The sequence below is a fragment of the Acinonyx jubatus genome, chromosome B4 (assembly GCF_027475565.1).
Source record: "Acinonyx jubatus isolate Ajub_Pintada_27869175 chromosome B4, VMU_Ajub_asm_v1.0, whole genome shotgun sequence".
In the NCBI taxonomy this organism is placed as follows: Eukaryota; Metazoa; Chordata; class Mammalia; order Carnivora; family Felidae; genus Acinonyx; species Acinonyx jubatus.
The window spans coordinates 94,070,070-94,091,023 of NC_069387.1; the positions used below are offsets into that span (position 1 = coordinate 94,070,070).

The 20,954-nt window shown below is 39.6% G+C and overlaps 1 protein-coding gene across 2 annotated transcripts in view; it reads left to right on the top strand.

The window, feature by feature from the left end:
• LGR5 (leucine rich repeat containing G protein-coupled receptor 5) overlaps nucleotides 1-20,954 on the top strand; it is a 131,237-nt gene that overhangs the window by 43,393 nt on the left and 66,890 nt on the right. For both annotated transcript variants that reach the window (XM_015063620.3, XM_027071248.2), the window contains exon 2: nucleotides 13,261-13,332. In XM_015063620.3, the coding sequence (XP_014919106.3) occupies nucleotides 13,261-13,332 (72 nt within the window). The remainder of the gene's footprint in view (nucleotides 1-13,260; nucleotides 13,333-20,954) is intronic.

Below are 20,954 nucleotides of genomic sequence, written 5' to 3' on the forward strand. Positions count from 1 at the left end.
ACAACCTACAAAGGCTTTTTGAACCCGTATGATAGGGGAGGATGATGGATCAGATGCACCTTTTGAAATAATGAGCCAGATTCTTTGCGTGTGCCCCAGGATATCAGACAGAATGTGGGTAGGAGAGAAAGATTTCATCCTGTTGGCATGGAAGGATCCCATAGCCATGCCATGCTGACTGCAAGATATTTCAGCATCTTACTGCACAGGGCAGGAAAAACAATGTGACTTTCTGCTTGGGTGAAATAAAATAGATCTAGTGCCTTTAATGAAAGCTTTTGAAAGATTTTCTTTGAAACATTGCCTTGGAACTATCTATCTATCTATCTATCTATCTAGTATAGCCTTTTACTCTACTTTTTCTTGTATATTTTTGTTGTCCAATAATTAAGTAATGAAATTATCTGCTAAAAGGGATTTATGGTGTGAAAGAGGTGTAGGGTGGGAAGGTTTTTCTAAATTTCCTCTTTTGAAGAAAAAAGTCATTAGAAACTTACTTTTTCTGTCATCGCAAAAGGTAAATATAACAGTTTCCTATGTGTAATTCATGTGTGCTAGTTCAGTGAGTCTCAACCATGGACGATTTGACCCTAGGAAACATTTATTTGGCTATGTCTGCTGTACATTAGTTTTTTAGGTCTGCCATAACAAAGTACCACTGACTGTGTGGCTTAAACAACAGAAATGCATTTTTCTCACAGTTCTGGAGGCTGGGAAATCCAAGATCAGGGTGTTGGAAGCGCTGTTTTCTTCTGAGGCCTCTCTCCTTGGCTCGTAGTTGGCTGTCTTCTCCCTCTGTCTTCACATGGTCTTCTTCCCTCTGTCCCTATGTCCAAATTTCCTCTTCTCATAAGGACACTAGTCATATCAGAATAAGATCCACCCTAATGACCTCATTTTAATGCTTCTGTAAAGACTGTATCTTTGGGGCACCTGGGTGGCTCAGTTGGTTAAGCCTCTGACTTCAGCTCAGGTCATGATCTCATGGTTTGTGGGTTCAAGTCCCACATCAGGTTCTATGCTGACAGCTCAGAGTCTGAGCCTACTTCAGATTCTGTGTCTCCCTCTCTCTCTTCTCCTCCCCTGCTTGAGCTCTCTCTGTCTCTCAAAAATTCATAAATATTTAAAAAAAAATTTTTAACTGTATCTTCAAGTCAATCACATTCTGAGTTACCTAACATTAGAGCAGTATACAAATGGAGGTGTGGAAGGGCAGAGTATAATTCAAGTCATAACAGTCTATACAAGTTCTTGGTTGTTACAACTCGGGTTTGATAGGAGTGGAGGTGCTCCTGGCATCTCGGGGGTATGGCAGAGATGCTGCTCAACACCTTACAATGCATGGGAAAGCCCCCCCACAGCAAAAAGAATCATCAAGCCCCAAATGCCAATAGTGTCAAGATAGAGAAACCCTGTTCTAGTTCCCAAGTCAGTTGTTTGATTTTTTTCTAAGTGTAAAGAAAAATAGAATATATTACTCATGTGAACATGACTATTGTGAATTACAGCACAATCTTAACTAGGATTTATCCATGTTCAAATATCTTACACTGAAACCAATTTGTGGCATGAATAAGCTTTGTAAACTGTTTAGACAAATAAATGGAGTTATCGTTAAAAGAAAAAAAAAGGAAGCACAGGGGCACCTGGGTGGCCCAGTCGGTTAGACGTCTGACTTCGGCTCAGGTCATGGTCTCACGGCTTGTGAGTTCAAACCCCACATCGGGCTCTGTGCTGACAGAATCTGCATGGATTCTGTGTCTCCCTTTCTCTCTGCTCCTGCCCCGCTCAACTCTCTCTCTTTCTCTCTCTCAAAAATAAATAAACATTTTAAAACTACATTTAAATAAGAAAAAAGGAAGCACAATATAAAATATTAGCTCCTTTATCCTTCAGGGGAAAAAAAATTAAGATAACTCCTGATGGACTGGGAAGGGAGAAAGAATGAAGGCAGAGAGGACCATTAATATCCCATTGCAATTGCTTGACCTCTCTTCCCAGATAAGTGAAAGGCCTGGGGTTTTGGCTGGTATTCGGAAATCTGGGGCTGGGAGAGAAATGAACCAGGTGTTGCATACCATGGAGCCAAGAAGGACCCAAAAGATGATATCCAAAGGCTAAGTTGAAGCAGAGTTGATGGTCCAGAGAGGTGTTCTGAATAGTCACTCCAAGGAGCTGGCCAAGAGGTAAAAGCAACCAGAGATGCCACATAAAGGTGTGAACAGTGGAGAGGAAACTTTCCCTGAGGCACTTTCTTACATATGCGGTACTTCTGAAGAGTCAAAAAGGTCAAGCAAGTATTAGGACCTGAACCTAAGCTATGGCAGGAATTAGGTCACAGATTCCACTATACAGTGTAGCAGCAAAAGGCTGATCCCACAAGCTTTAGAGTCACATGGGCCAGGTTCAGACCCTGGCTCTGCCACTTACAAGCTATTCTGTGTGACTATTTCTTCATATATAAAATGAGTTGTTATCTGAAGATTCACTAAAGTGTGTGTGTGTGTGTGTGTGTGAGAGAGAGAGAGAGAGAGACAGAGAGAGAGAGAGAGATGTTACTTATCACTTTTTGGCACAGATAAGTTTTATAACAAATAGGGCTAATGACCATTTAGAAAGTGGGGGATGAATGATAGATAGGGTGATGTAAAATCAACCAATCAATAAACAAACAAACCTGAGGTTTCTAGAATGGTTGCTTGAAAGAACCACGATGCACTATTCAATATGAGAAAACGCAAAAGGGAAAGCTGGTTTGGGGAAAAGAGAGAAAACTATGAATTCAGTTTGAAATGTGTTGCGTTTTAGGTGACTGGTTGATTAACCACATGGAGAAGTTCAGAAATAAAGCTTTTAGAAACAAAGATCTGTAATACAGCTGCAAGCTCAAGGCTAGAAATTGTTCCCAGAGAATAGAAAAAAGCAGAAGAGATAGAATCTTAGGGTATTTCTAGATGTGAAAGTAACTTTTCTGGTGATTTTTGGTGATTGTACAGTCCTTTAGAATATATGAGACGCTACACTATTTTGGAGGGGAAAAAAATTGGTTCCAAGTTGGTTGAAAGCTTTTGAAATGCTGTATCTAGAGCTATTACATTCAATGATCAAAGACCTGTGTGATAACAATGATGATGATGACGGCGACGACATTTGACTTCTTAAAACTGGTTTCCCACATCATTGCCCACCTCGTTGCATTTGCTTCTCACTGGTAATTTGCTGCAGTAGATTTCAAAACCAAACAAAACCCACCAAGCGTGCCCAAATAAGGAACATTTCCCTTCTGACTGAGACCTTTGCCTCTGAGACAAGTACATAAACATTCATGACTGATGTTGTGGGCTTCTAATTCTGACAGTTGTAAAAGGGTTTTTGGCTTGCTGTCATAATTTTTTTTTCTTCGTCTATTTGTTTTGGTTTTGTTTTGTTGTCTGCGTGCTTATTTCTCCGTTTGGTGTGTGTTCAGAGTACATGCGGTTTTTAGATAAGTGACCCGCCCACAGATAACTACATCGATCTCTTCTCTTGTTATGCACATAATATAAATAATGTGCTTGACTACCCAGTCACATTAGCTATTTCTATTAGATTAGGACGACAATGTAAAATTTTTCAAATGAGCTTTATTTTGAGCCTCTGTCTTTTCAAAGCATCCGGTTTGATCGTACATAAACCAGGTATCTCTAAACATTTTTAAAATTATACTGTGATTTTTAAAAGATTTTTCACGGTAACTAAATATCAACAAGCTAACATTTCTCTACTCCTGATACATCTGTACAGGTAAGAGTTTTAATTTGTAAATACACTAAGAGATTCTATGTTGTAATAATGATAGCAAACTCTGCAGGGCAAGTCGTACTTGCCAGGTACTACTTAAGTACTTTATATATATTAGTTCAATTATTTCTCACAACAATTCTATAAAGCAGATACTATTATTATCTCCATTTCACAGATTAGGTAACTGACACACAGAGATGTTAAATAACTTGTTCAAGGTTATTGAGCTTAGAAATAACAAAGCCAGGATTTGAACTAAGGCACGATAGCTCCAGAATATAGGCTCCTAATTATTACATTGCCAACTATTTCAAAGAATATCTTTGAAACCTCAGGAAAAATAATAATATTAGAAGAGAAATGAAGAGATTATTAGCTCTTTCTTTACATATAAATGAATTGCTTCACTTACAACCTGTAAGCTTTACTTTTAACTTAAAGGTCATCAAGTAAAATAAAATATTTTTCCAGCACGTTGCAAAAAAGTGTATCCTGATGGCAAAAATTCCATGAAAAGATATTCAGTTCTTCTAGACATGAGGGAAATGCAAATTAAGGCCACAATGAAATACCATTGTACATTTAGTGAAACTAAAATTTAATAGAGAAATAATACCAGTTTTGGTGAAGACAAACAGAGGGAAAACGGGTGTGAAACAATTAGAATTCTCACACCTTGCTGGTGGAAGTGTGACTCAACATAATCACTTTTGAAAACTGCTTGGCAGGATCTGTTAAAGCTGAACGAATATATGCATACACCAGGACCCGGCAATTCCACTCCTAGACATATACTCGGCAGAAATGCCCACATATATATGCTCAACAAAAGACATATTTAAGAATGTTTATAGCAACGTTACTCATCATAGACACAAACTGACCCAAATGTCCATCAGCAGGTCACTGGATAAATACATTGTGGTATAATAATAAAACGAGATACTATATTGGATTGAGGGGAATAAACTATTGCTACATGCAACACATGGATAAATCTCATAAACATAACGAGTGAAAGAAGCTAGAAAAACACACACACACAAAACTCTGCTCTGTATTACTAAGTGAAAGAAGCCAGTCTGAAAAGGTTACATACTGTATGGTTTCAACCTCAAAACATTCTGGAAGATGCAAAATACTCTGGATGATGCTATAATTAACAGTGGATACGTGTCATTATACATTAGTCCAAACTCATGGAATGAACAACACCAAGAGTAAACTCTAATGTAAACTGCGGGGTTTGGGGGATCGTGAAGCATCAGTAGGTTCATCAGTTGTACCAAATCGTACCACTCTGGTGGAGGACGTTGATAATGGGAGAGAACATGCATGTGTGGGGGCAAGAGGTGTATGGGAAATCTCTACGGCTTCCTTTTACTTGTGCTGTGAACCTAAAATTGCTCTAAAAAAAAAAAGAAACTATGCACTCTAGGATTCCATTTATAGAAAGATCAAAACCGAGCAAAACTAATATAAAGTGTTGGAAGTCAGCAGACTGGTTCCCTTTGTGGAGAAGTGGGGGGAAGGGAACATGAGGGAGCTTCTGAGGCAATGGCAGCATTCTATTTTGGGACTAGTGCTGATTTGTGAAAGTATGTTCACACCGGAAATTCACTGGGCTGGACAGTTAAGATTTGTTCATTCTCCCATATATGTTACACTTCAATCAAAAATGTTTTTCAAAGATACGTTGTTTTGGAGTTAATAACATGAGAAAGTACCTGGAAATAACATTATTCATACTATCATAAAATGCTACTCAAGCCTGCACCTTTCCTTTTGAAGTTCACAGGAGGTCTTATCTCTAGAAGCATATTTGAAAAGTGATCAATTAAAAAGTGCTGGAATGGCTCCAGCCTGGATCCATTGTTAACAAAGGTATCTGGCAGAGGGCTAAATGCTGCTGGATCTCCCAAGACAAATTGAAAATGCTTGTACTTAGAAGAAATAGGAATTGCACTGTGCTGCTAAAGAAGAAAATATTTGTCTTCAACAGCGGCAGAGATTAAAGAACCATTCTGGGGAGTTGTTTTCTTAATTTTTTTAATAGTCACACTATAAGGAATGGCCTCTTTGTTCACCGATTCATGTACAAAGGCTCAAATACAAACAGCATAGCTGGATTTTGAGATGGCGGACTAAGTACCCAATGTAACCATTCCTCCCATAACAAAGCCATGGAAATGACAGGAAAGATATTTTAGCAGGAGAAAGAGAAGGAAAGGAAAAGTAGGAAGGAGAGGAGAAAGAAAAAGGAGTAGGAGGGGAAGGGGAAGCAACAGCAGCAGTGGAAAGGTACTTGAGTGCGGTGGTAGAAAGGGAACTTTCAATGGACGAGAGTTTTTGAGGAATCTCTAGGACAGAAGGCGAGTAAGACTGACTGAAGAGAGAAAACCTCACACTAGTTCTGAGCAAAACCTATTGTGGCAGGTGGGCACACACAAAGTGGGTTTTGTTCCCGAAAGGGTTTCAAACTGCTGTACACCTCACACTTGAAAGCAACGTAGCCATTTGATGAGAAACATGATTAAAAAAAAAAAAAAAAAAAACGGATCAGGTAAGATCATCTGCTCACTTACAGGAAGGCTGCAGTAGAAGAGATTTCAATTCAGCGTTCACTGTGCATCTTCTATATGGCAAGGCTCTGCTAGACGCTGGAAGTACCATAATGAAAAGAAGAAACAAAAAGAAAACAGCTACTGACCATGAAAAGTCACAGCCTCCTGTGGGAGATAGACATATAAACATATAAAACATGTGAACATATCACTTCAATACAATGCAATACAATATGCCAGAGTGGTAAAGAGTTGGTGTGCTGCCCAACGGAGCTTGTATGCAATGCTAACACATGTGGCTTTCATTTGGAAAATGATAGTAATTGAAAGGTTTTAGGTAGGGTGGTGATTTGGCCAGTTCTGCATTTTTGGATGGATCTCTCTAACCATGAGAGGGTGGGCCTGAAGGGATAAGACTGATAGCAGGCAGCCACGGAGTTCGGAGGTGATTTCAGATGACTGGGGCAGAGATGGTGAGCACCTACAGCAGGAAAGAGTAAAGACCGAGGAGAAGAGATAGGTAGAGAAGATGATAAAACGGAAGAAGGCTTGAATAGTATCTAAGAGTTGGGCTCTTTTGACAGGAAGATGGTGATGACACTAGCTAGAAACCGACACTGCAGAAAAAGAAACGAGTTTGGAATAAAAATAATTATTTCTATTGGGGACATGATGCATTCCTGCAAGATGGCTAAGTGGACATATGCAGAAGGAAATTAGATATACGATTCTGAAATCTAGGGGACAGAGATTAAGACTAGGAATATGTATGTGGGGAGTTATGGGCATCTAAGAGATACTTAAATCCATGAAAGTAACAGTCTCCAAGAAGAAAGGGCAGAGACTGAAGAGCACTAGGCCAGGGAAGAACTCCAGAGAACACTGACATTTAAGGGATAAATAGAATAAAATCCCACAAAGGAGCTTATAAAGTAGAAAGTATGGAAAGAATCCTGAGAGAATGATGACTTGGAAACCAATGGAGTATAGAGTTTCCAGAAAGAGCAAATCTAATGCAGGAGAGAGGCCCAGTAAGTCATGTGTTCATTAAAGTTGACAATATGGAGGTCACTATTTCTTTGGCAAGAGCAATTTCATCGGAGTGTAGGGATGGAAGTCTCTGTGTTGTGGGTTGGAAAGGGAATGGGAAGTGGAGACTGTAATTCTAGGCTGTAAACAACCCTAAAGGGAATGAGAAAGATTGGGCAGCAGGTAAAGGAAGACATGATATTGAAAGATCCTGTTTCCCATCTGCTTTCGTAGTGGAAACAACTTGACTATGTTTATATATTGAAAGTAAGAAGAATCAGTGAAAAATAGAGGAAGAAGAAGCAATTATTCATGGAGTAAAGTTCTATAGCATCCTAGAGGGGATGAGACCCATAAGCAAGGCGAAGCAAGGAGAAAAGTATAGGCATAGTAAGCAGAGGACAAAAAAAGAACAAGAATTTGGTTTATTTCATGTTTGGTGGTCTAAAGAATCGCAGTTGTTTCCATGAAGTAAGAGGGAAGGTGTCCCATGATAGGAGTCACTGTTGATGAAGAGGTTTGAGGCAAGTGGTAAGGATTGGCCACAGTCCCCGTGGGAGTAAATTGAGCAATCACAAATAACAGGATTGTGCAGCAGTGTTGAGAACCCACAAAGACCATGAATTTATAGTCACTAATCTGCACATTTGTGAGTTACTCTTTTCTAGTAGCACTCAGTACCCTGAGATAGTAACAGAAAAAATGAATTATGTGTTTTCCCTGAGCTGGGATTTTTCCAGGAGAAAGAAACAAGACAACGGACCAGGGAGTTGAGGGTGTTGGTGAGGTGGTGATCCAAGTGACCAATGTGTGATCTAAGCTGGAAAGATAAAACACTGTGTCAGAAACACAAGGGTATGTAAAGCTAGATCTTAAATGGGGGCAAGGGGGGTGGGGAAGCACAGGAGCAGGAATTTGGAAATCGAGAGGCTAATGTGTTCTAGGGAAAGAGAATCACATGTGTAAAGACAGATGCAAAGGGAAACAGCAAGACTTTCAGTGTAGGTGGGCCACACATGCATAGAGGAAAGTGACATAGAATCAAGATGGAAACATACATTAAGCCAGATTGTGAAGAGCCAAAATAGTTTAGGCATTCATTCCTTTAAGAAACCTGGAGCCAGCAGAAGTTCTCAGATTGAGGAGCCCCCGATGACCACAGCTATGCAGGTTGTGCCCCGCACAGGGACTCCTCCCGTGGGCCTGAACTTCAGGCCAAGCTCTGCTTGCAAGCCATTCACCTTGTTCTGTTGCTTCAGTGCCAAGAAGAGGCTCTTTCCTGTAACCCTGCTCTAGATTTCCAGACACGGGCATTAACACAGCATCGACAAGAGCAGGGTCAGAGACAGGGCAAAATGGTTGAACATATTTGACCATCTTGTCACAATGACTCCTCCACATCTTATGAAATCTTTGTCCATAGTGACCACTTTTTCAAAATTAATTCCAACATCTTGGCAAAAGATGAAAAAATTAAAGAAATCCATTACATTGTTTCACAAATGTTAGGAAACTGAATCATAGACAAAACGTGGTGCAAAATGTGGCCTCTTTTTAAAATAATCATTTAAAAAGTAAATAACATACAGGTTTAGAAATTGTTTTAAGACCTCCTCATTTGCTGCTAAGGTTATATGTGTTCCAGGTGTCAGAAAGACCAAATACGGAAAAAAAAAAAAAGTTTAAAAATAATTTAAGTAAGAAAGGGAGTATTTTTGTACAGAGGTTTAATGTTCTCATTCTGTCATTTTTAACTAAAAATTGACATGAAGGCAAGAAGGGCATTGTTGATTAAAGAGTGGTCCTAACCTTCCCAGGACATGACTGTCTTTTTAGTGATCCACAGCAGATAAGAATTTGAGAGTAAAGGTTTACAAACTTTTATAGTAATTGAATAATCTATGTTGAATCCCATAACAAAATATTGAGGCTCCTATTTTGTGCACTTTAGGGGTTTTTTGTTTCCCCTTTCTAGTAATTAATTTTATTATGTCTTTTTAAAAATTATAGACCCACAGCAAATTCAAAATTTTCTAGATGGGTGATGGGTATTAAAGAGGGCACTTGTGATGAGCACTGGGGTATTCTATGTACGTGATGAATCACTGAATTCTACTCCAGAAACCAATATTGCACTGTATGTTAACTAAAATTTAAATCTAAAAAAAAAAAAATTGGTCTTTCACCATGGATAGTTTGGGAAGCACTGAGCTAGAGGACCACTATTCCATTTGACCATCACTGCAAAGATGATTACAGAATGAAAAAAGTAAATGCAGACAAGTACCTTACCCACTTTGAATTTATATTTTAAAGGCCTATTTCATTCTACCTTAGATTGTTGATATTAAAGGCTGTTTTCTGCTATAGGCTTATATGCATTGCTTAGAAACTCTTTAAAAGAAAATAGCCTTATTAGAAAACAGGTGGTAAAGGACTGGTTTAGCAGTATTTGCTCATTTTCTAAGTGGAACTCCAACATTGGGTACCACCAAGAAGTTATCCTTCATTCCTTTTGGGAAAAGGAGATACTCTTCTTTTTAAGAAGTAAATTAAGTCACCCTCTTTTGATTGGAAGCAGCTAGCATAGGGTCTCACACTATTAATGTAGTTTAGTTTCCCAGTTTAAATACAAGGAAGTCTGCCACAGGGAGATCAATTCTCCCAAGATCATGCAACTAGTGAATGGGGAGGTCCAGATTCAAACCCAAGACCCTATACCCTGACAGTGCTTGCACTCTTTCTGCTGTTCTGCCATAAAGAGTTCTGGTGGGGGACCCTGAGAGTAAAAGCTTATACAAGCTTCACTTCCAGGAGCCTGAAATAGGATAATAAATATTACAATAATGTGGAGTGTTTTTGAATCTCCTAAATATGTAAATTTCCTTGTTCTATTTAGAGCTTTCTGCATATGGACAAGATAGATGTTTATCCCAAACTGATTTGCACATCACACAGAAAAACATAAGCGCAGAGGGAAGTTACCCATACCAGTTGTCTTGATGTTGAAACTGGTTTAATCCAGGCTGCTAATAAACATGCTCCTAAAACAAACCACCTTGATTCTTTTAGGAAATAAGTGAGATATCAATTAGAAATGAGTGAATACCTGAGAAATATCAAGTCATCGCAGAAATTATATGGTCCCTGTGAGGAATTCAGAAACCTCATTGATTAGTTTAACACATGTCTGTTCAGTGAACTAAACAACTTTGCTGCTTCAGAGAAGTATCTGCACCACAAATTTAAACTGCTAATCAATCATTTGGCACTATTATCTAGATGATGCCAGAAAAAAATCCAGATGCTTAATATATGGAAACACAAATTTTTTAGTGAATATTTTTGGCATTGTTTAGGTTTTTTAAATTTTTTTAAACAACTTTTTTTTTTTAATGTTTATTTATTTTTGAGAGAGAGAGAGAGAGAGACAGAGCACGAGCAGGGGAGGAACAGAGAGGGAGACACAGAATCCGAAATAGTCTCCAGGCTCTGAGCTGTCAGCACAGAACCCAAAGCGGAGCTCGAACTCACAAACCGTGAGACCGTGACCTGAGCCAAAGCCAGACGCTCAACAGACTGAGCCACCCTGGCACCCCTTACATTTTTTTCAATGTTTATTTATTTTTGAGACAGAGCATGAGTGGGGGAGGGGCAGAGAGAGGGAAGCACAGAATCCAAAGCAGGCTCCAGGCTCTGAGCTGTCAGCACAGAGCCCAACAGGGGGCTCCAACTCAGGAGCCATGAGATCATGACCTGAGCCAAAGTCGGAGGCTTAACCAGCTGAGCCATTCAGGCGCCCCGGAATTGTTTGCTTTTAGCTCGAGAAAATAGCATTTTACTCAGCTATATAATTGTTCAGTAGCAGACACTAAAAGTTATCATTGTTTTTTTACCATACTCTAAAACATGTAACTGAATATTTTATCTACCTGTACATACTAGTGACTTTGTAAAGAGTAAATGATCAGTCCCTCAATTCTTACCATCAATGATTAAAAGTTAATATTTGATAAAGGAACCAAGCAATCCATACTGACATCAACTGGTTAGGCGCTATGGGTGTGGCCACTTAAATAAGAAGGATATTTTTAAATTTTTTTTTTCAACGTTTATTTATTTTTGGGACAGAGAGAGACAGAGCATGAACGGGGGAGGGGCAGAGAGAGAGGGAGACACAGAATCAGAAACAGGCTCCAGGCTCTGAGCCATCAGCCCAGAGCCCGACGCGGGGCTCGAACTCATGGACCGCGAGATGGTGACCTGGCTGAAGTCGGACGCTTAACCGACTGCGCCACCCAGGCGCCCCAAGAAGGATATTTTTAAAAGCTCGTGGGTGAAATGGGTAAAGGTGGTCAAAAGATACAAATTCCAGGGGTGCCTGGGTGGCTCAGTCGGTTAAGCGAACGACTTCAGCTCAGGTCAGGATCTCACGGTCCCTGAGTTCGAGCCCCACGTGGGGCTCTGTGCTGACAGCTCAGAGCGTGGAGCCTGTTTTCTATTCTATGTGTGTGTGTCTCTCTCTGCCCCTGCCTTGCTCACGCTCTGTCTCTCTCCCAAAAATAAATAAACGTAAAAAAAAAAAAAAAAAAAAAAAAAAAAAAGATACAAACTCCCAATTCTAAAATAAGTAAGTGCTGGGGATGTAATAATGTACAGCAGGGCAAATATAGTTAGCAACACCATATTTTTTACTTGAAAGTTGCTAAGAAAGTAAATCTTAAAAGTTCTCATCATAAGAAAAAAAATGTTCTCGCTATGTGCGGTGATGGATGTTAACTAAATTTATTGTGGTTCTCATTTTGCAACATATACGTATATCAAATTGTTATGTTGCACACCTAAAATTAATACAATGTCATATGCCAATTAAATCAATTTTTAAAATAACAAATAAAATGAAGCTCATTGTCTCATCTAGAGGTAAATTTTAAGTACATACACCTGATCTGAGATTATGATGAATTCTGAATATAATCTGAATCTTCAGGTTTGACCAATGGGTCATTTTTAAAGTCAACCTGTAGCTGACTGGTATATAAAGTCTTAGTTGGTCTCGATGACAATCTGTCCAGCACTTGGTCTTTTGTCCTCTCAGATACAGACGGTGTATATCAGTGGTGCTGTAGGGTTATGTGGGAGACAGTAAAGAAATAGAAACGTAAAAACAGAATGAAATCTAATTACACGGAGTTTCCCTTAAAACAAAAATCGATTGAGTTCTGCCCAAAGTGGCTTGTTGTTTCCTGTGCCAGGAACTACCGTGCAAGCCCAGCAGGAAGTGTGCTCCAGAGCAGGATCACATTACACCCTTGTTTTATGGTTCATTTCACTTATTTAATGCAATCTGAGAACCTGCAAAGGGAACATGTTAGAAGGAGGGAATAGGCTTTTTGTCTTGTTTTGTTTTTTTAAGTTTCTTTGAATCAAAACATTTGTTTTTACAAGGTGCTTATAGCCCCACAGAAGCAGGACTTCCAGAGTTGCATGGTGAAGACATTTCTCTTTGTCACCAAATTCAAAGCAAGTCATGAGGTTGGGTTATGTCTAGGGTTGAGTTATGTCTGTTTCCTTTGCTGTCCTACTCACATAATTTTAAACATGAAGTATTGCAACCAGGCCCACGAATGGCCTAAATCATTTTGAATTCACACAAGCTCCTCCTAGGATCTCTAATTTGATAGAGAGACCAAGGTGGTCTGGGGCGGGGGCGGTGGTGGGGCAGGAATATATTTCAGATGCAAAATAGCGATTCATTTGTCGAGCAAAAGAATGAGTTTGGCCGTATTGCTTGAAAACGTGTGAACTGAGCAGCCGGATTTCCTTCTGGTGGCATTCCTTGTGTGGACACCGCTCCTCACATGCTGTCTGTTTTCCTCTCCAGAGACCTCAGTATGAACAACATCAGTCAACTGCCCCCGAGTCCCCTGCACAGTCTCCGCTTCCTAGAGGAGTTGTAAGTATCGCCGTAGTAGTGATGCGTCCAGTCAACACTGCGCACATTCTTGTGTTTGCCTCTCATACTTAACTGTGGGAACCAGATAAAACAAGGCAAAAAAGCTGTCAGCACCAACAATTCTGGCACATGAGGAAACACTTACTTGGGAGGGGAGAAAAAAAAATTGCCTGTGATTCTGGAAATCAACTTATAAAAGAGTTTACCATGACGCTACAACTTTCTAAGGTGAGACTGAGCCAAACAAATTAAAATTTTAAAACAAAGGCTGTTTAAAAGAGCTGGATGTCTCTTTGGAAATAGTTAAGCAGCAGGATATTAAAAGTTTGAATACTCGTTCATGTTTATTAAAATAGCAAGTAAAGCTATAATCAAAACCAAAAACTGCTGCTTGGTTTGGGTTGTGACCGGGAGAATTGGGTCCACATTCCATAGCACCAAAACTTCTTGTCCTAATCACTTTTAATTACTATTTTCCTACTTCTTCATTTAGCTTCCCTCAAGGCTTGAACAGAAAAACATGAAATCTACAGAGAACGTCAAACTGGGCTCTCCCAAAGTCACTGTAAAAAAAATAAAAAATAAAAAAGGAGGAAGCTAAAATTAGCTAATGATACACAGAGGAATCTTGATTAGGTCTAGTGATCATTTTCCAGAAGACGAAAAAGAACTGTATAATCCAAAAATTTGCATTTAAAAATTCATTTGATCTTCTTACCCTATGGAGTGATGGAGACTGAGGGAGTGAGGTGCCATCTCAGTCTTCATGAAGAAAGTTTGGCACCATCATTAGAGTAAGTCCTCTGACTGTTGATTAAAGGAATTGTTTAGGCAATGACCTCTTTTGAAAAACTTCCTTTATAAATCCTAAAGTCAGGGTCCAATCTGGAGAGTAATTTAAATGGTTGATGCACTGCATGATCCGCCGCGGGAAGTGGAAAGAATATTCCATCGTAACCAAATTACACTATGTCGATTTTTTCCTTTTTCAGGAGGATAATATTCTCACACTTCCCTAAGGCTTTTCTCTTTATTTTTGATGGCCTTATATTTTTGCAAATGCTATTGTTTTACTACCGAAAGTTGAATATATGTCCAGATTGTTTTCCAGAGTTACAGTGGGGAAGCTCAGAAGATGGGATTGTACAGCAAGTTTTTATCATTCAAAGAATGGGTTTTCAATCGGGGTTTTCCAGCTCCTCTTTTCCTGTCTTCTTTTTTCTCTCTGACCATTTCCATTGCTAAAAATTAACCTTGATCAGGGCTGAGACCTTGTCTAGCTTAGTCATGGCTTGTATGTAATAAATAATCAACACATTTTTGGGGTGCTCGGTTGGTTGAACGTCCGACTCTTGATTTGGGCTCAGTTTATGATCTCACAGTGGGATTGAGCCCCGAGTTAGGCTTTGTGCTGAGCTCAGACCCCGCTTGAGATTCTCTCTCCCTTGCTCTCTGCCCCTCCCCCACTCATGCTCACACACACTCTCTCTCTCAAAATAAATATTTAAAAAAATAATCAATACATTTTTGATGGATGAGTAAATGAATTAATGAACAATGAGAAAGCAAAACATGTAAAAGGAGCTTCTCATACAAGTTAGCTGCCTTAGAAAAAAATAACAGATGTGGTAGACATTAGCTAATATTTCTAAAGATAACCTTTAGCAAATTTTGATTAGTGGTTTTTCCTCATTTCCATCCTTCTCATCTTCCCTTTCTCACCATAATTAACATACGATGCTTAGTCCTATTTTCCCCTGTATTTCGAAGGTGTGCATTTCCTATGCTTTTCTCTTTAATTTCCTTACACTATGAGATGGCACAAGGCTTCCATTCTGTGCCAACATGCACCTCAACTTTAGACCACAAACTGAATCAATAAATAATTCACTTCCCTAAGGTCTTTGTTCAGTAGAATTCCTCCCTCAGTGACCAACTCATTCAAAATAACTCCTCATTCTTCATGAGGTGAATGTTAATTCTGTTCCAAGGCCGGTTTCTCAAAAGGTAATTGAGGAAAGTCAGGGGGGAAAAAATAGGGAAGGAACTACCATTTGAAAAAGATATTTTTCTATATTGTCTTATTTTGATATCTGGAAACTCCATTAAGTGTCTTGACTGTGGAATCATGGGATTTCAGAAATAGAGGGGACCCTGAAAGGACTATTCATTCTAGTTTTTCATTCTGTCCTGGAATGCCCTCTATTGAGTTGGCCGACTTGCAGAATGTAAAAGCTAGACCACTTTCTCATATATAATTCTATGTTGTATCTGACTGATGTTTTGAAGACATCATTATTCATTTCATGGCAAAAGGGGATAGTATTTATAGAACCTGGAAAAATGATCAGCTCTGTTTGGTTTATTCTTTTGTTCCCAAGGCTAATTTTAGGGTGTTGTGTTTAAAACAAAGCAAAACATAGCAAAAAAACAAACAAACAAAAAAAAAGCACCCATTTTGCAGAGTATTGTGACTATGCCTCTGGTATGTTGCTCATAATTTCATTAGACTTAGCTATGTTTAAGTCTGTATTCTCTTCTAGAGTAGAAGATCTTCAGAATAATAATGTAATTATAATGACAACAATAGTAGCTTACTATGTTCAAAATTTTTCCACTGAATCCTCCTAACAACCCCATAAAAGTAGATATTGTTGTTATCCACACTTCGTAGATTAAAAAAAAAAAGAAAGAAAAGATGAAGTGCAGAGAAAATAAGAAACTTGTCCAAGATCATGAAGTGGTAAGTGTCAGGGCTAAAATTCAAACCCACCTTTAAAGCCACACTCAGAAAGTAGAGGAAGCGGTAGGAATTGTATGTGATTTGTGCATTTCTTTTCCCCAGTAGTACCTAGCACAGTGGTTTGCACAAAACTGTTATTTAAGTTGAGTTTTGTAATCATAGGTCTGTCATATGGCTGTGTCTGTCTGTGTATATGTGGAGGAATGAAATAGAGAGAGTAGGAGAGAGATCTGTCTGCCCAGCTGGGAGAGACTGGATATTCAGGTTATCAATTCACTACCATCACCGATTATTGGCTGTGGAGAAATGTCATCAGAATTTTCAGATGTAGAATTGTCAGAGTATCACCAATTTAACACTGCTTCATAGGTATAAAACCTTAGTGACTATTTTTATATGTGCCTGCATATGCTTAAACAGCATGTTTATATGGTATTCTACCTGAATCAACAAATGACAACCATGCAGCTGGATACAGACATTTAGATATCTGGGGTGTGTGTGCGTGCGTGTGTGTGTGTGTGTGTGTGTGTGTATCTTTTGTTATGACAGTAGAGCACTGTTCTAAAAGTATTCCTTCACTCAGTTTATTCAGCTTATCTCTGGCTTCTTCTCTTTATCTATTAAATAAGAAGGTGTTACGGATACTATTAATGATTTTAATAAAACTCTCACCACAAAACTCAATTTTTAAAAATCACTATTGATAAAGGCAAGTAACCACTCTTCCCGTTCACTAATTACCCAACTTATCATTTCCCTAGTTTAATTCATTTAATTATGTTGTGAACTATGTAGACAGCCATGATTCATTCCTCATCTGGAGCTTAGCAAAGGTGTCGCAGTTTAAAACCCTCTGAGAATCAACAAAGCCTTAACGGTACTCCCTGACTCACTGTTTAGAAATATATGTATATTATAACCCCAGAAAAAGTGACTACCTGAGGCAATGATTTAAGAAGAATAAAGGTCCTCACCATTGATGAGTTCCTTTCCCTCCCAACGTTCTAGAATGTTTGCTACTTGTGCCACATATTCAAGTCTTATTTATGAATGTTATTTATTTTTTTAACTGTATGCAGTGACTGGACATGCAGAGGCCAAACGTCCTATTGTTACAAAGAGAAGGAGAGCCTTCTTCTTTTGGAAAAAAAAAACAAAAACATGGTATCTGAGTGTGGCAAGGCTGTGCTGTGTAGGGAGAAAAGGGCAGGATTTAGAGGCAAAACCCAGGTCTTGTCTCTGCACTACCTGATAATCCACTTGATTTCACTGGGTCTCCGGGGATAATGGCAAGAGCTGCCCCGCCTGTGCTTTGAGATGTTTCTGAGAATTGAATGAAATGATAATGAGAGAACTTTGGTAAGCTCTCATTCACCCGTTGAGCTGTGTTAGTAAAATGAAAACACCTTCAAGAAGAGTCCAACCTCTTTCTTTCCTCTTTCAAAAGCCTGACTTTGCAGTAACCCAGGGATCCAGGACTTGGGAAGGAAAAGCTCTTTCAGGGGCGCCTGAGTGGCTCTGTCGGTTAAGCCTCCAACTTCAGCCCAGGTCATGATCTCACAGTTCGTGGGTTTGAGCCCCACGTCAGGCCCTGTACTGACAGCTCAGAGCCTGAAGCCGGCTTCGGATTCCGTGTCTCCCTCTCTCTCTGCCCCTCCCCTGCTCACGCTCTATCTCTGTCTCTCTCTCTCTCTCTCTCTCTCTCTCTCTCTCTCTCTCAGAAATGAATAAACATCAAAAAAAATTTAAAAAAAAGAAAACTTTCAAACTCTCAAACACGATCAGTGCAGGATAGTTCTTTCCCAAATTGAACATCCTGAAAGCTAATTGCACTTCTCTCCAACAGTGTCTCTCTCAGTTCTGTTGATTCAGTTCTATTAGGGACTTACGTTAATGTTTGCTATTTGGACAAATTAAAGATTTGGTACCCAGAGTGTGGTTCAGATGTTAGGAGCTAGTGGCAGAGCGTTCCTAATGCTGACATCCACAAGTCCCATTAAACTTAGATTAGTAGTTTGATGAAACCAGAGGGGAAAATGAACTGTTACCATTTTAAACAGTGTGAGCTGAAGGCCTTTGTTTCCGAGTAGTATTTTAAAATCTTTCCAGATTCTAATGCTATTGGAATCAAATACTCGATTTAGCCGTCAAGGAAACATGAGAAGCTCTAGGGAGGTCTGTTTTTAAGTTACTATTGTTCCCTGGAACTGCTTGCTCATATTATGGTTGGCCTTGAAGAATCTCTATATAAATAGTAGATACCGATTATTGTAGATGAAATTTGTAATGAGAAATACCACCAGACTTCCTGAAAGCACAATCTACGCTTGATACTTCTACTTCCTCATCATGGGGCTGAAAATAGTGAGAGCTGTCCTGCCTGTCTTTTGAGATTTTTTCCTGAAGATCAAATGAAATAATGATGAGAGAACTTTGGTAAACTCCAATTCACATATTGGATGTGTTAGTAAAATGAAAACACCTTCATGCCCATGAATAATCTCCGTGCCCCTTGGCTTTGTCACAGTGTTCCGTCTCTTTTCTTCATGGATCTGGCAAATGATTAAAAATGCTGCCTCTTGGGGCGCCTGGGTGGCTCAGTCGGTTAAGCGCCCGACTTCGGCTCAGGTCACGATCTCACGGTCCGTGAGTTCGAGCCCCGTGTCGGGCTCTGGGCTGATGGCTCAGAGCCTGGAGCCTGCTTCGGATTCTGTGTCTCCCTCTCTCTCTGCCCCTCCCCCGTTCATACTCTGTCTCTCTCTGTCTCAAAAATAAATAAACGTTAAAAAAAAACATTTAAAAAAAAAATGCTGCCTCTTTGAAACTCGCTTTCTCTAATGTTACTTCATGGCAATTATTTTGGTTCTCTTCCAAACGTCTATCCATATAGCTAGAGGTTGTGTAGCTATATATGTCTATATATATGTATATATGTATATGTATGTATACATATGTCTATATATATATTCTTATATATGTCTATATAAGCTAGACATTTAGATATCTGTCCACGCGCGTGCGTGTGCACGTGTGTGTGCTCACGGGTGTGCGTGTGCTCACGGGTGTGTGTACCTTATGTTATGACAATTTGGGCAGTGTTCTGAAAGTGTCCTACCTCTCTGGCTCCTCCCCTTTTTCTCTTTAGCATCCTTCCTCCTCCACCCCTCAGCTCCTATAAAAGGTAGACATTCCCCAGATCTCTGCACTTCTTTTTATTGTCTCCTTTCTCAGGTACTTTTTAGTTTGTTCATTCAATACGTGTTTATTGAGTTACTGGGAACGTAAGAGAGAATAGGACTTGCTATGGTTCACTCAATTGTTCAACAAGTCCCCGCCATAGGGGAGCTTGACAATCTAGCGGGGGTGACAGATTGTACATGAGGACACTAGCACCTGAGATATTTGATGATTGTAACAAAAGTGATGAAGAGCACAAACACAGGGAGAGAATAAATGACAAGAGAAGACAAAGAGGGAAAGTCTAAAAAGAGGATATCTACACTGAGATCAGGAGGATGAAGGGATGGTGGTGGTCCTAAGAGCTGGAATAGTGTTTCTGCCAAAAGAACAGTGTGAGTGGAGGTCCTGCGGTAGGAAGGAATGTAATGTGTTTGCAGACATGGAAGATCACTGTGGCTGCTACAGAGGGAAAGGGAGGGGGACTGGCATGGGATGAGGTTGGAAAGGAAGGCAAAGATCAGATCACGCAGGACCGATGAGGCTGTGTATAAGAATTAAAATAAGAGCAATGGAAAGCCACTGGAGGGTTGTGTACAGCTAGTAAAATAATAGGATTCATGATTTTAGAAGATTTCTCTGACTTCTGTATGCAAAAGAGATTGGAGAATTATAGAAGCAGAGAGACCTGATAGGAGGCTACAGACCCATTAGGAGACACCTGCGGTTGTCCGAGAAGGAAACCCAAAAGCTGAACCATTTTTCTTAGGTAGACAACCACCACATCAATGTTTCTGGTTCAGATTTCTTTTGCTTTCACTGCTGACCAGCGGTTCTCAAAGTGTGGTCCCTGGACCTATGGCATTGACACCCCCTATGAACTTGTTAGAAATGCAAATGCTTTGCCCCATTCCAACCTATTGAATCAGAAATTCTGGGGATTAGGCCCAGGAAACCGCCGCTAACAAGCTCTTCAGGGAATTTTGATGCATGATAAATTTGAGGACCACTACTCCGGGCCAGTGGTTCTCAAATTGTGGGGAGATCAGAATCATCTGGAGTGCTTGTCAAAACACACATTGCTGAATCCCACCACAGCGTTTCTTCAGCAGGTTGGAAATAGGAGGGGAAGATGTCAAGAATTTGCATAAGTAACCAAATTCTCAGGTGATGCTGATACTGCTAGTCTAGGGACCATACTTTGAGAATCCTCAACTAAGTGGCACTTCCATCTACCCCACCAATACTTTAAAACTTGGCAAGTGCAGAACCAGATTTATGCATCCTGCCCCCCAACAAGCTTTTTCTCTTGCCTTTCCTGCTTGCCATCAGCATTCTTATTATCCAAACTTGGGATCATTGTGTCTGTCACTCCTTTTGTGTCCGTCACTCTTTCTCTCCCACCCCCTAGTATCAGCCATTTTCCAGATTCAGAGTTTATAATTCCACACTCTTTTCCCATTTGTTTACTCTATTTCATCACCACATAGTTCAGGTTCTTATTGTCTCTTCTGGATAATTATTAAAACCCATTAACTAACCTCTCCTAATTCTCCCAACAAGTAATGGATGAATCATCATCTCTGGGGACGGAGATATAAAGGCCTCTAGTTGACCTTATCAATATTAAACTGAGAATTATTTCAGACTCTTCCGCCTTTGCATATGCATTAGAATCACCAGAAGCATTTTGAAAATT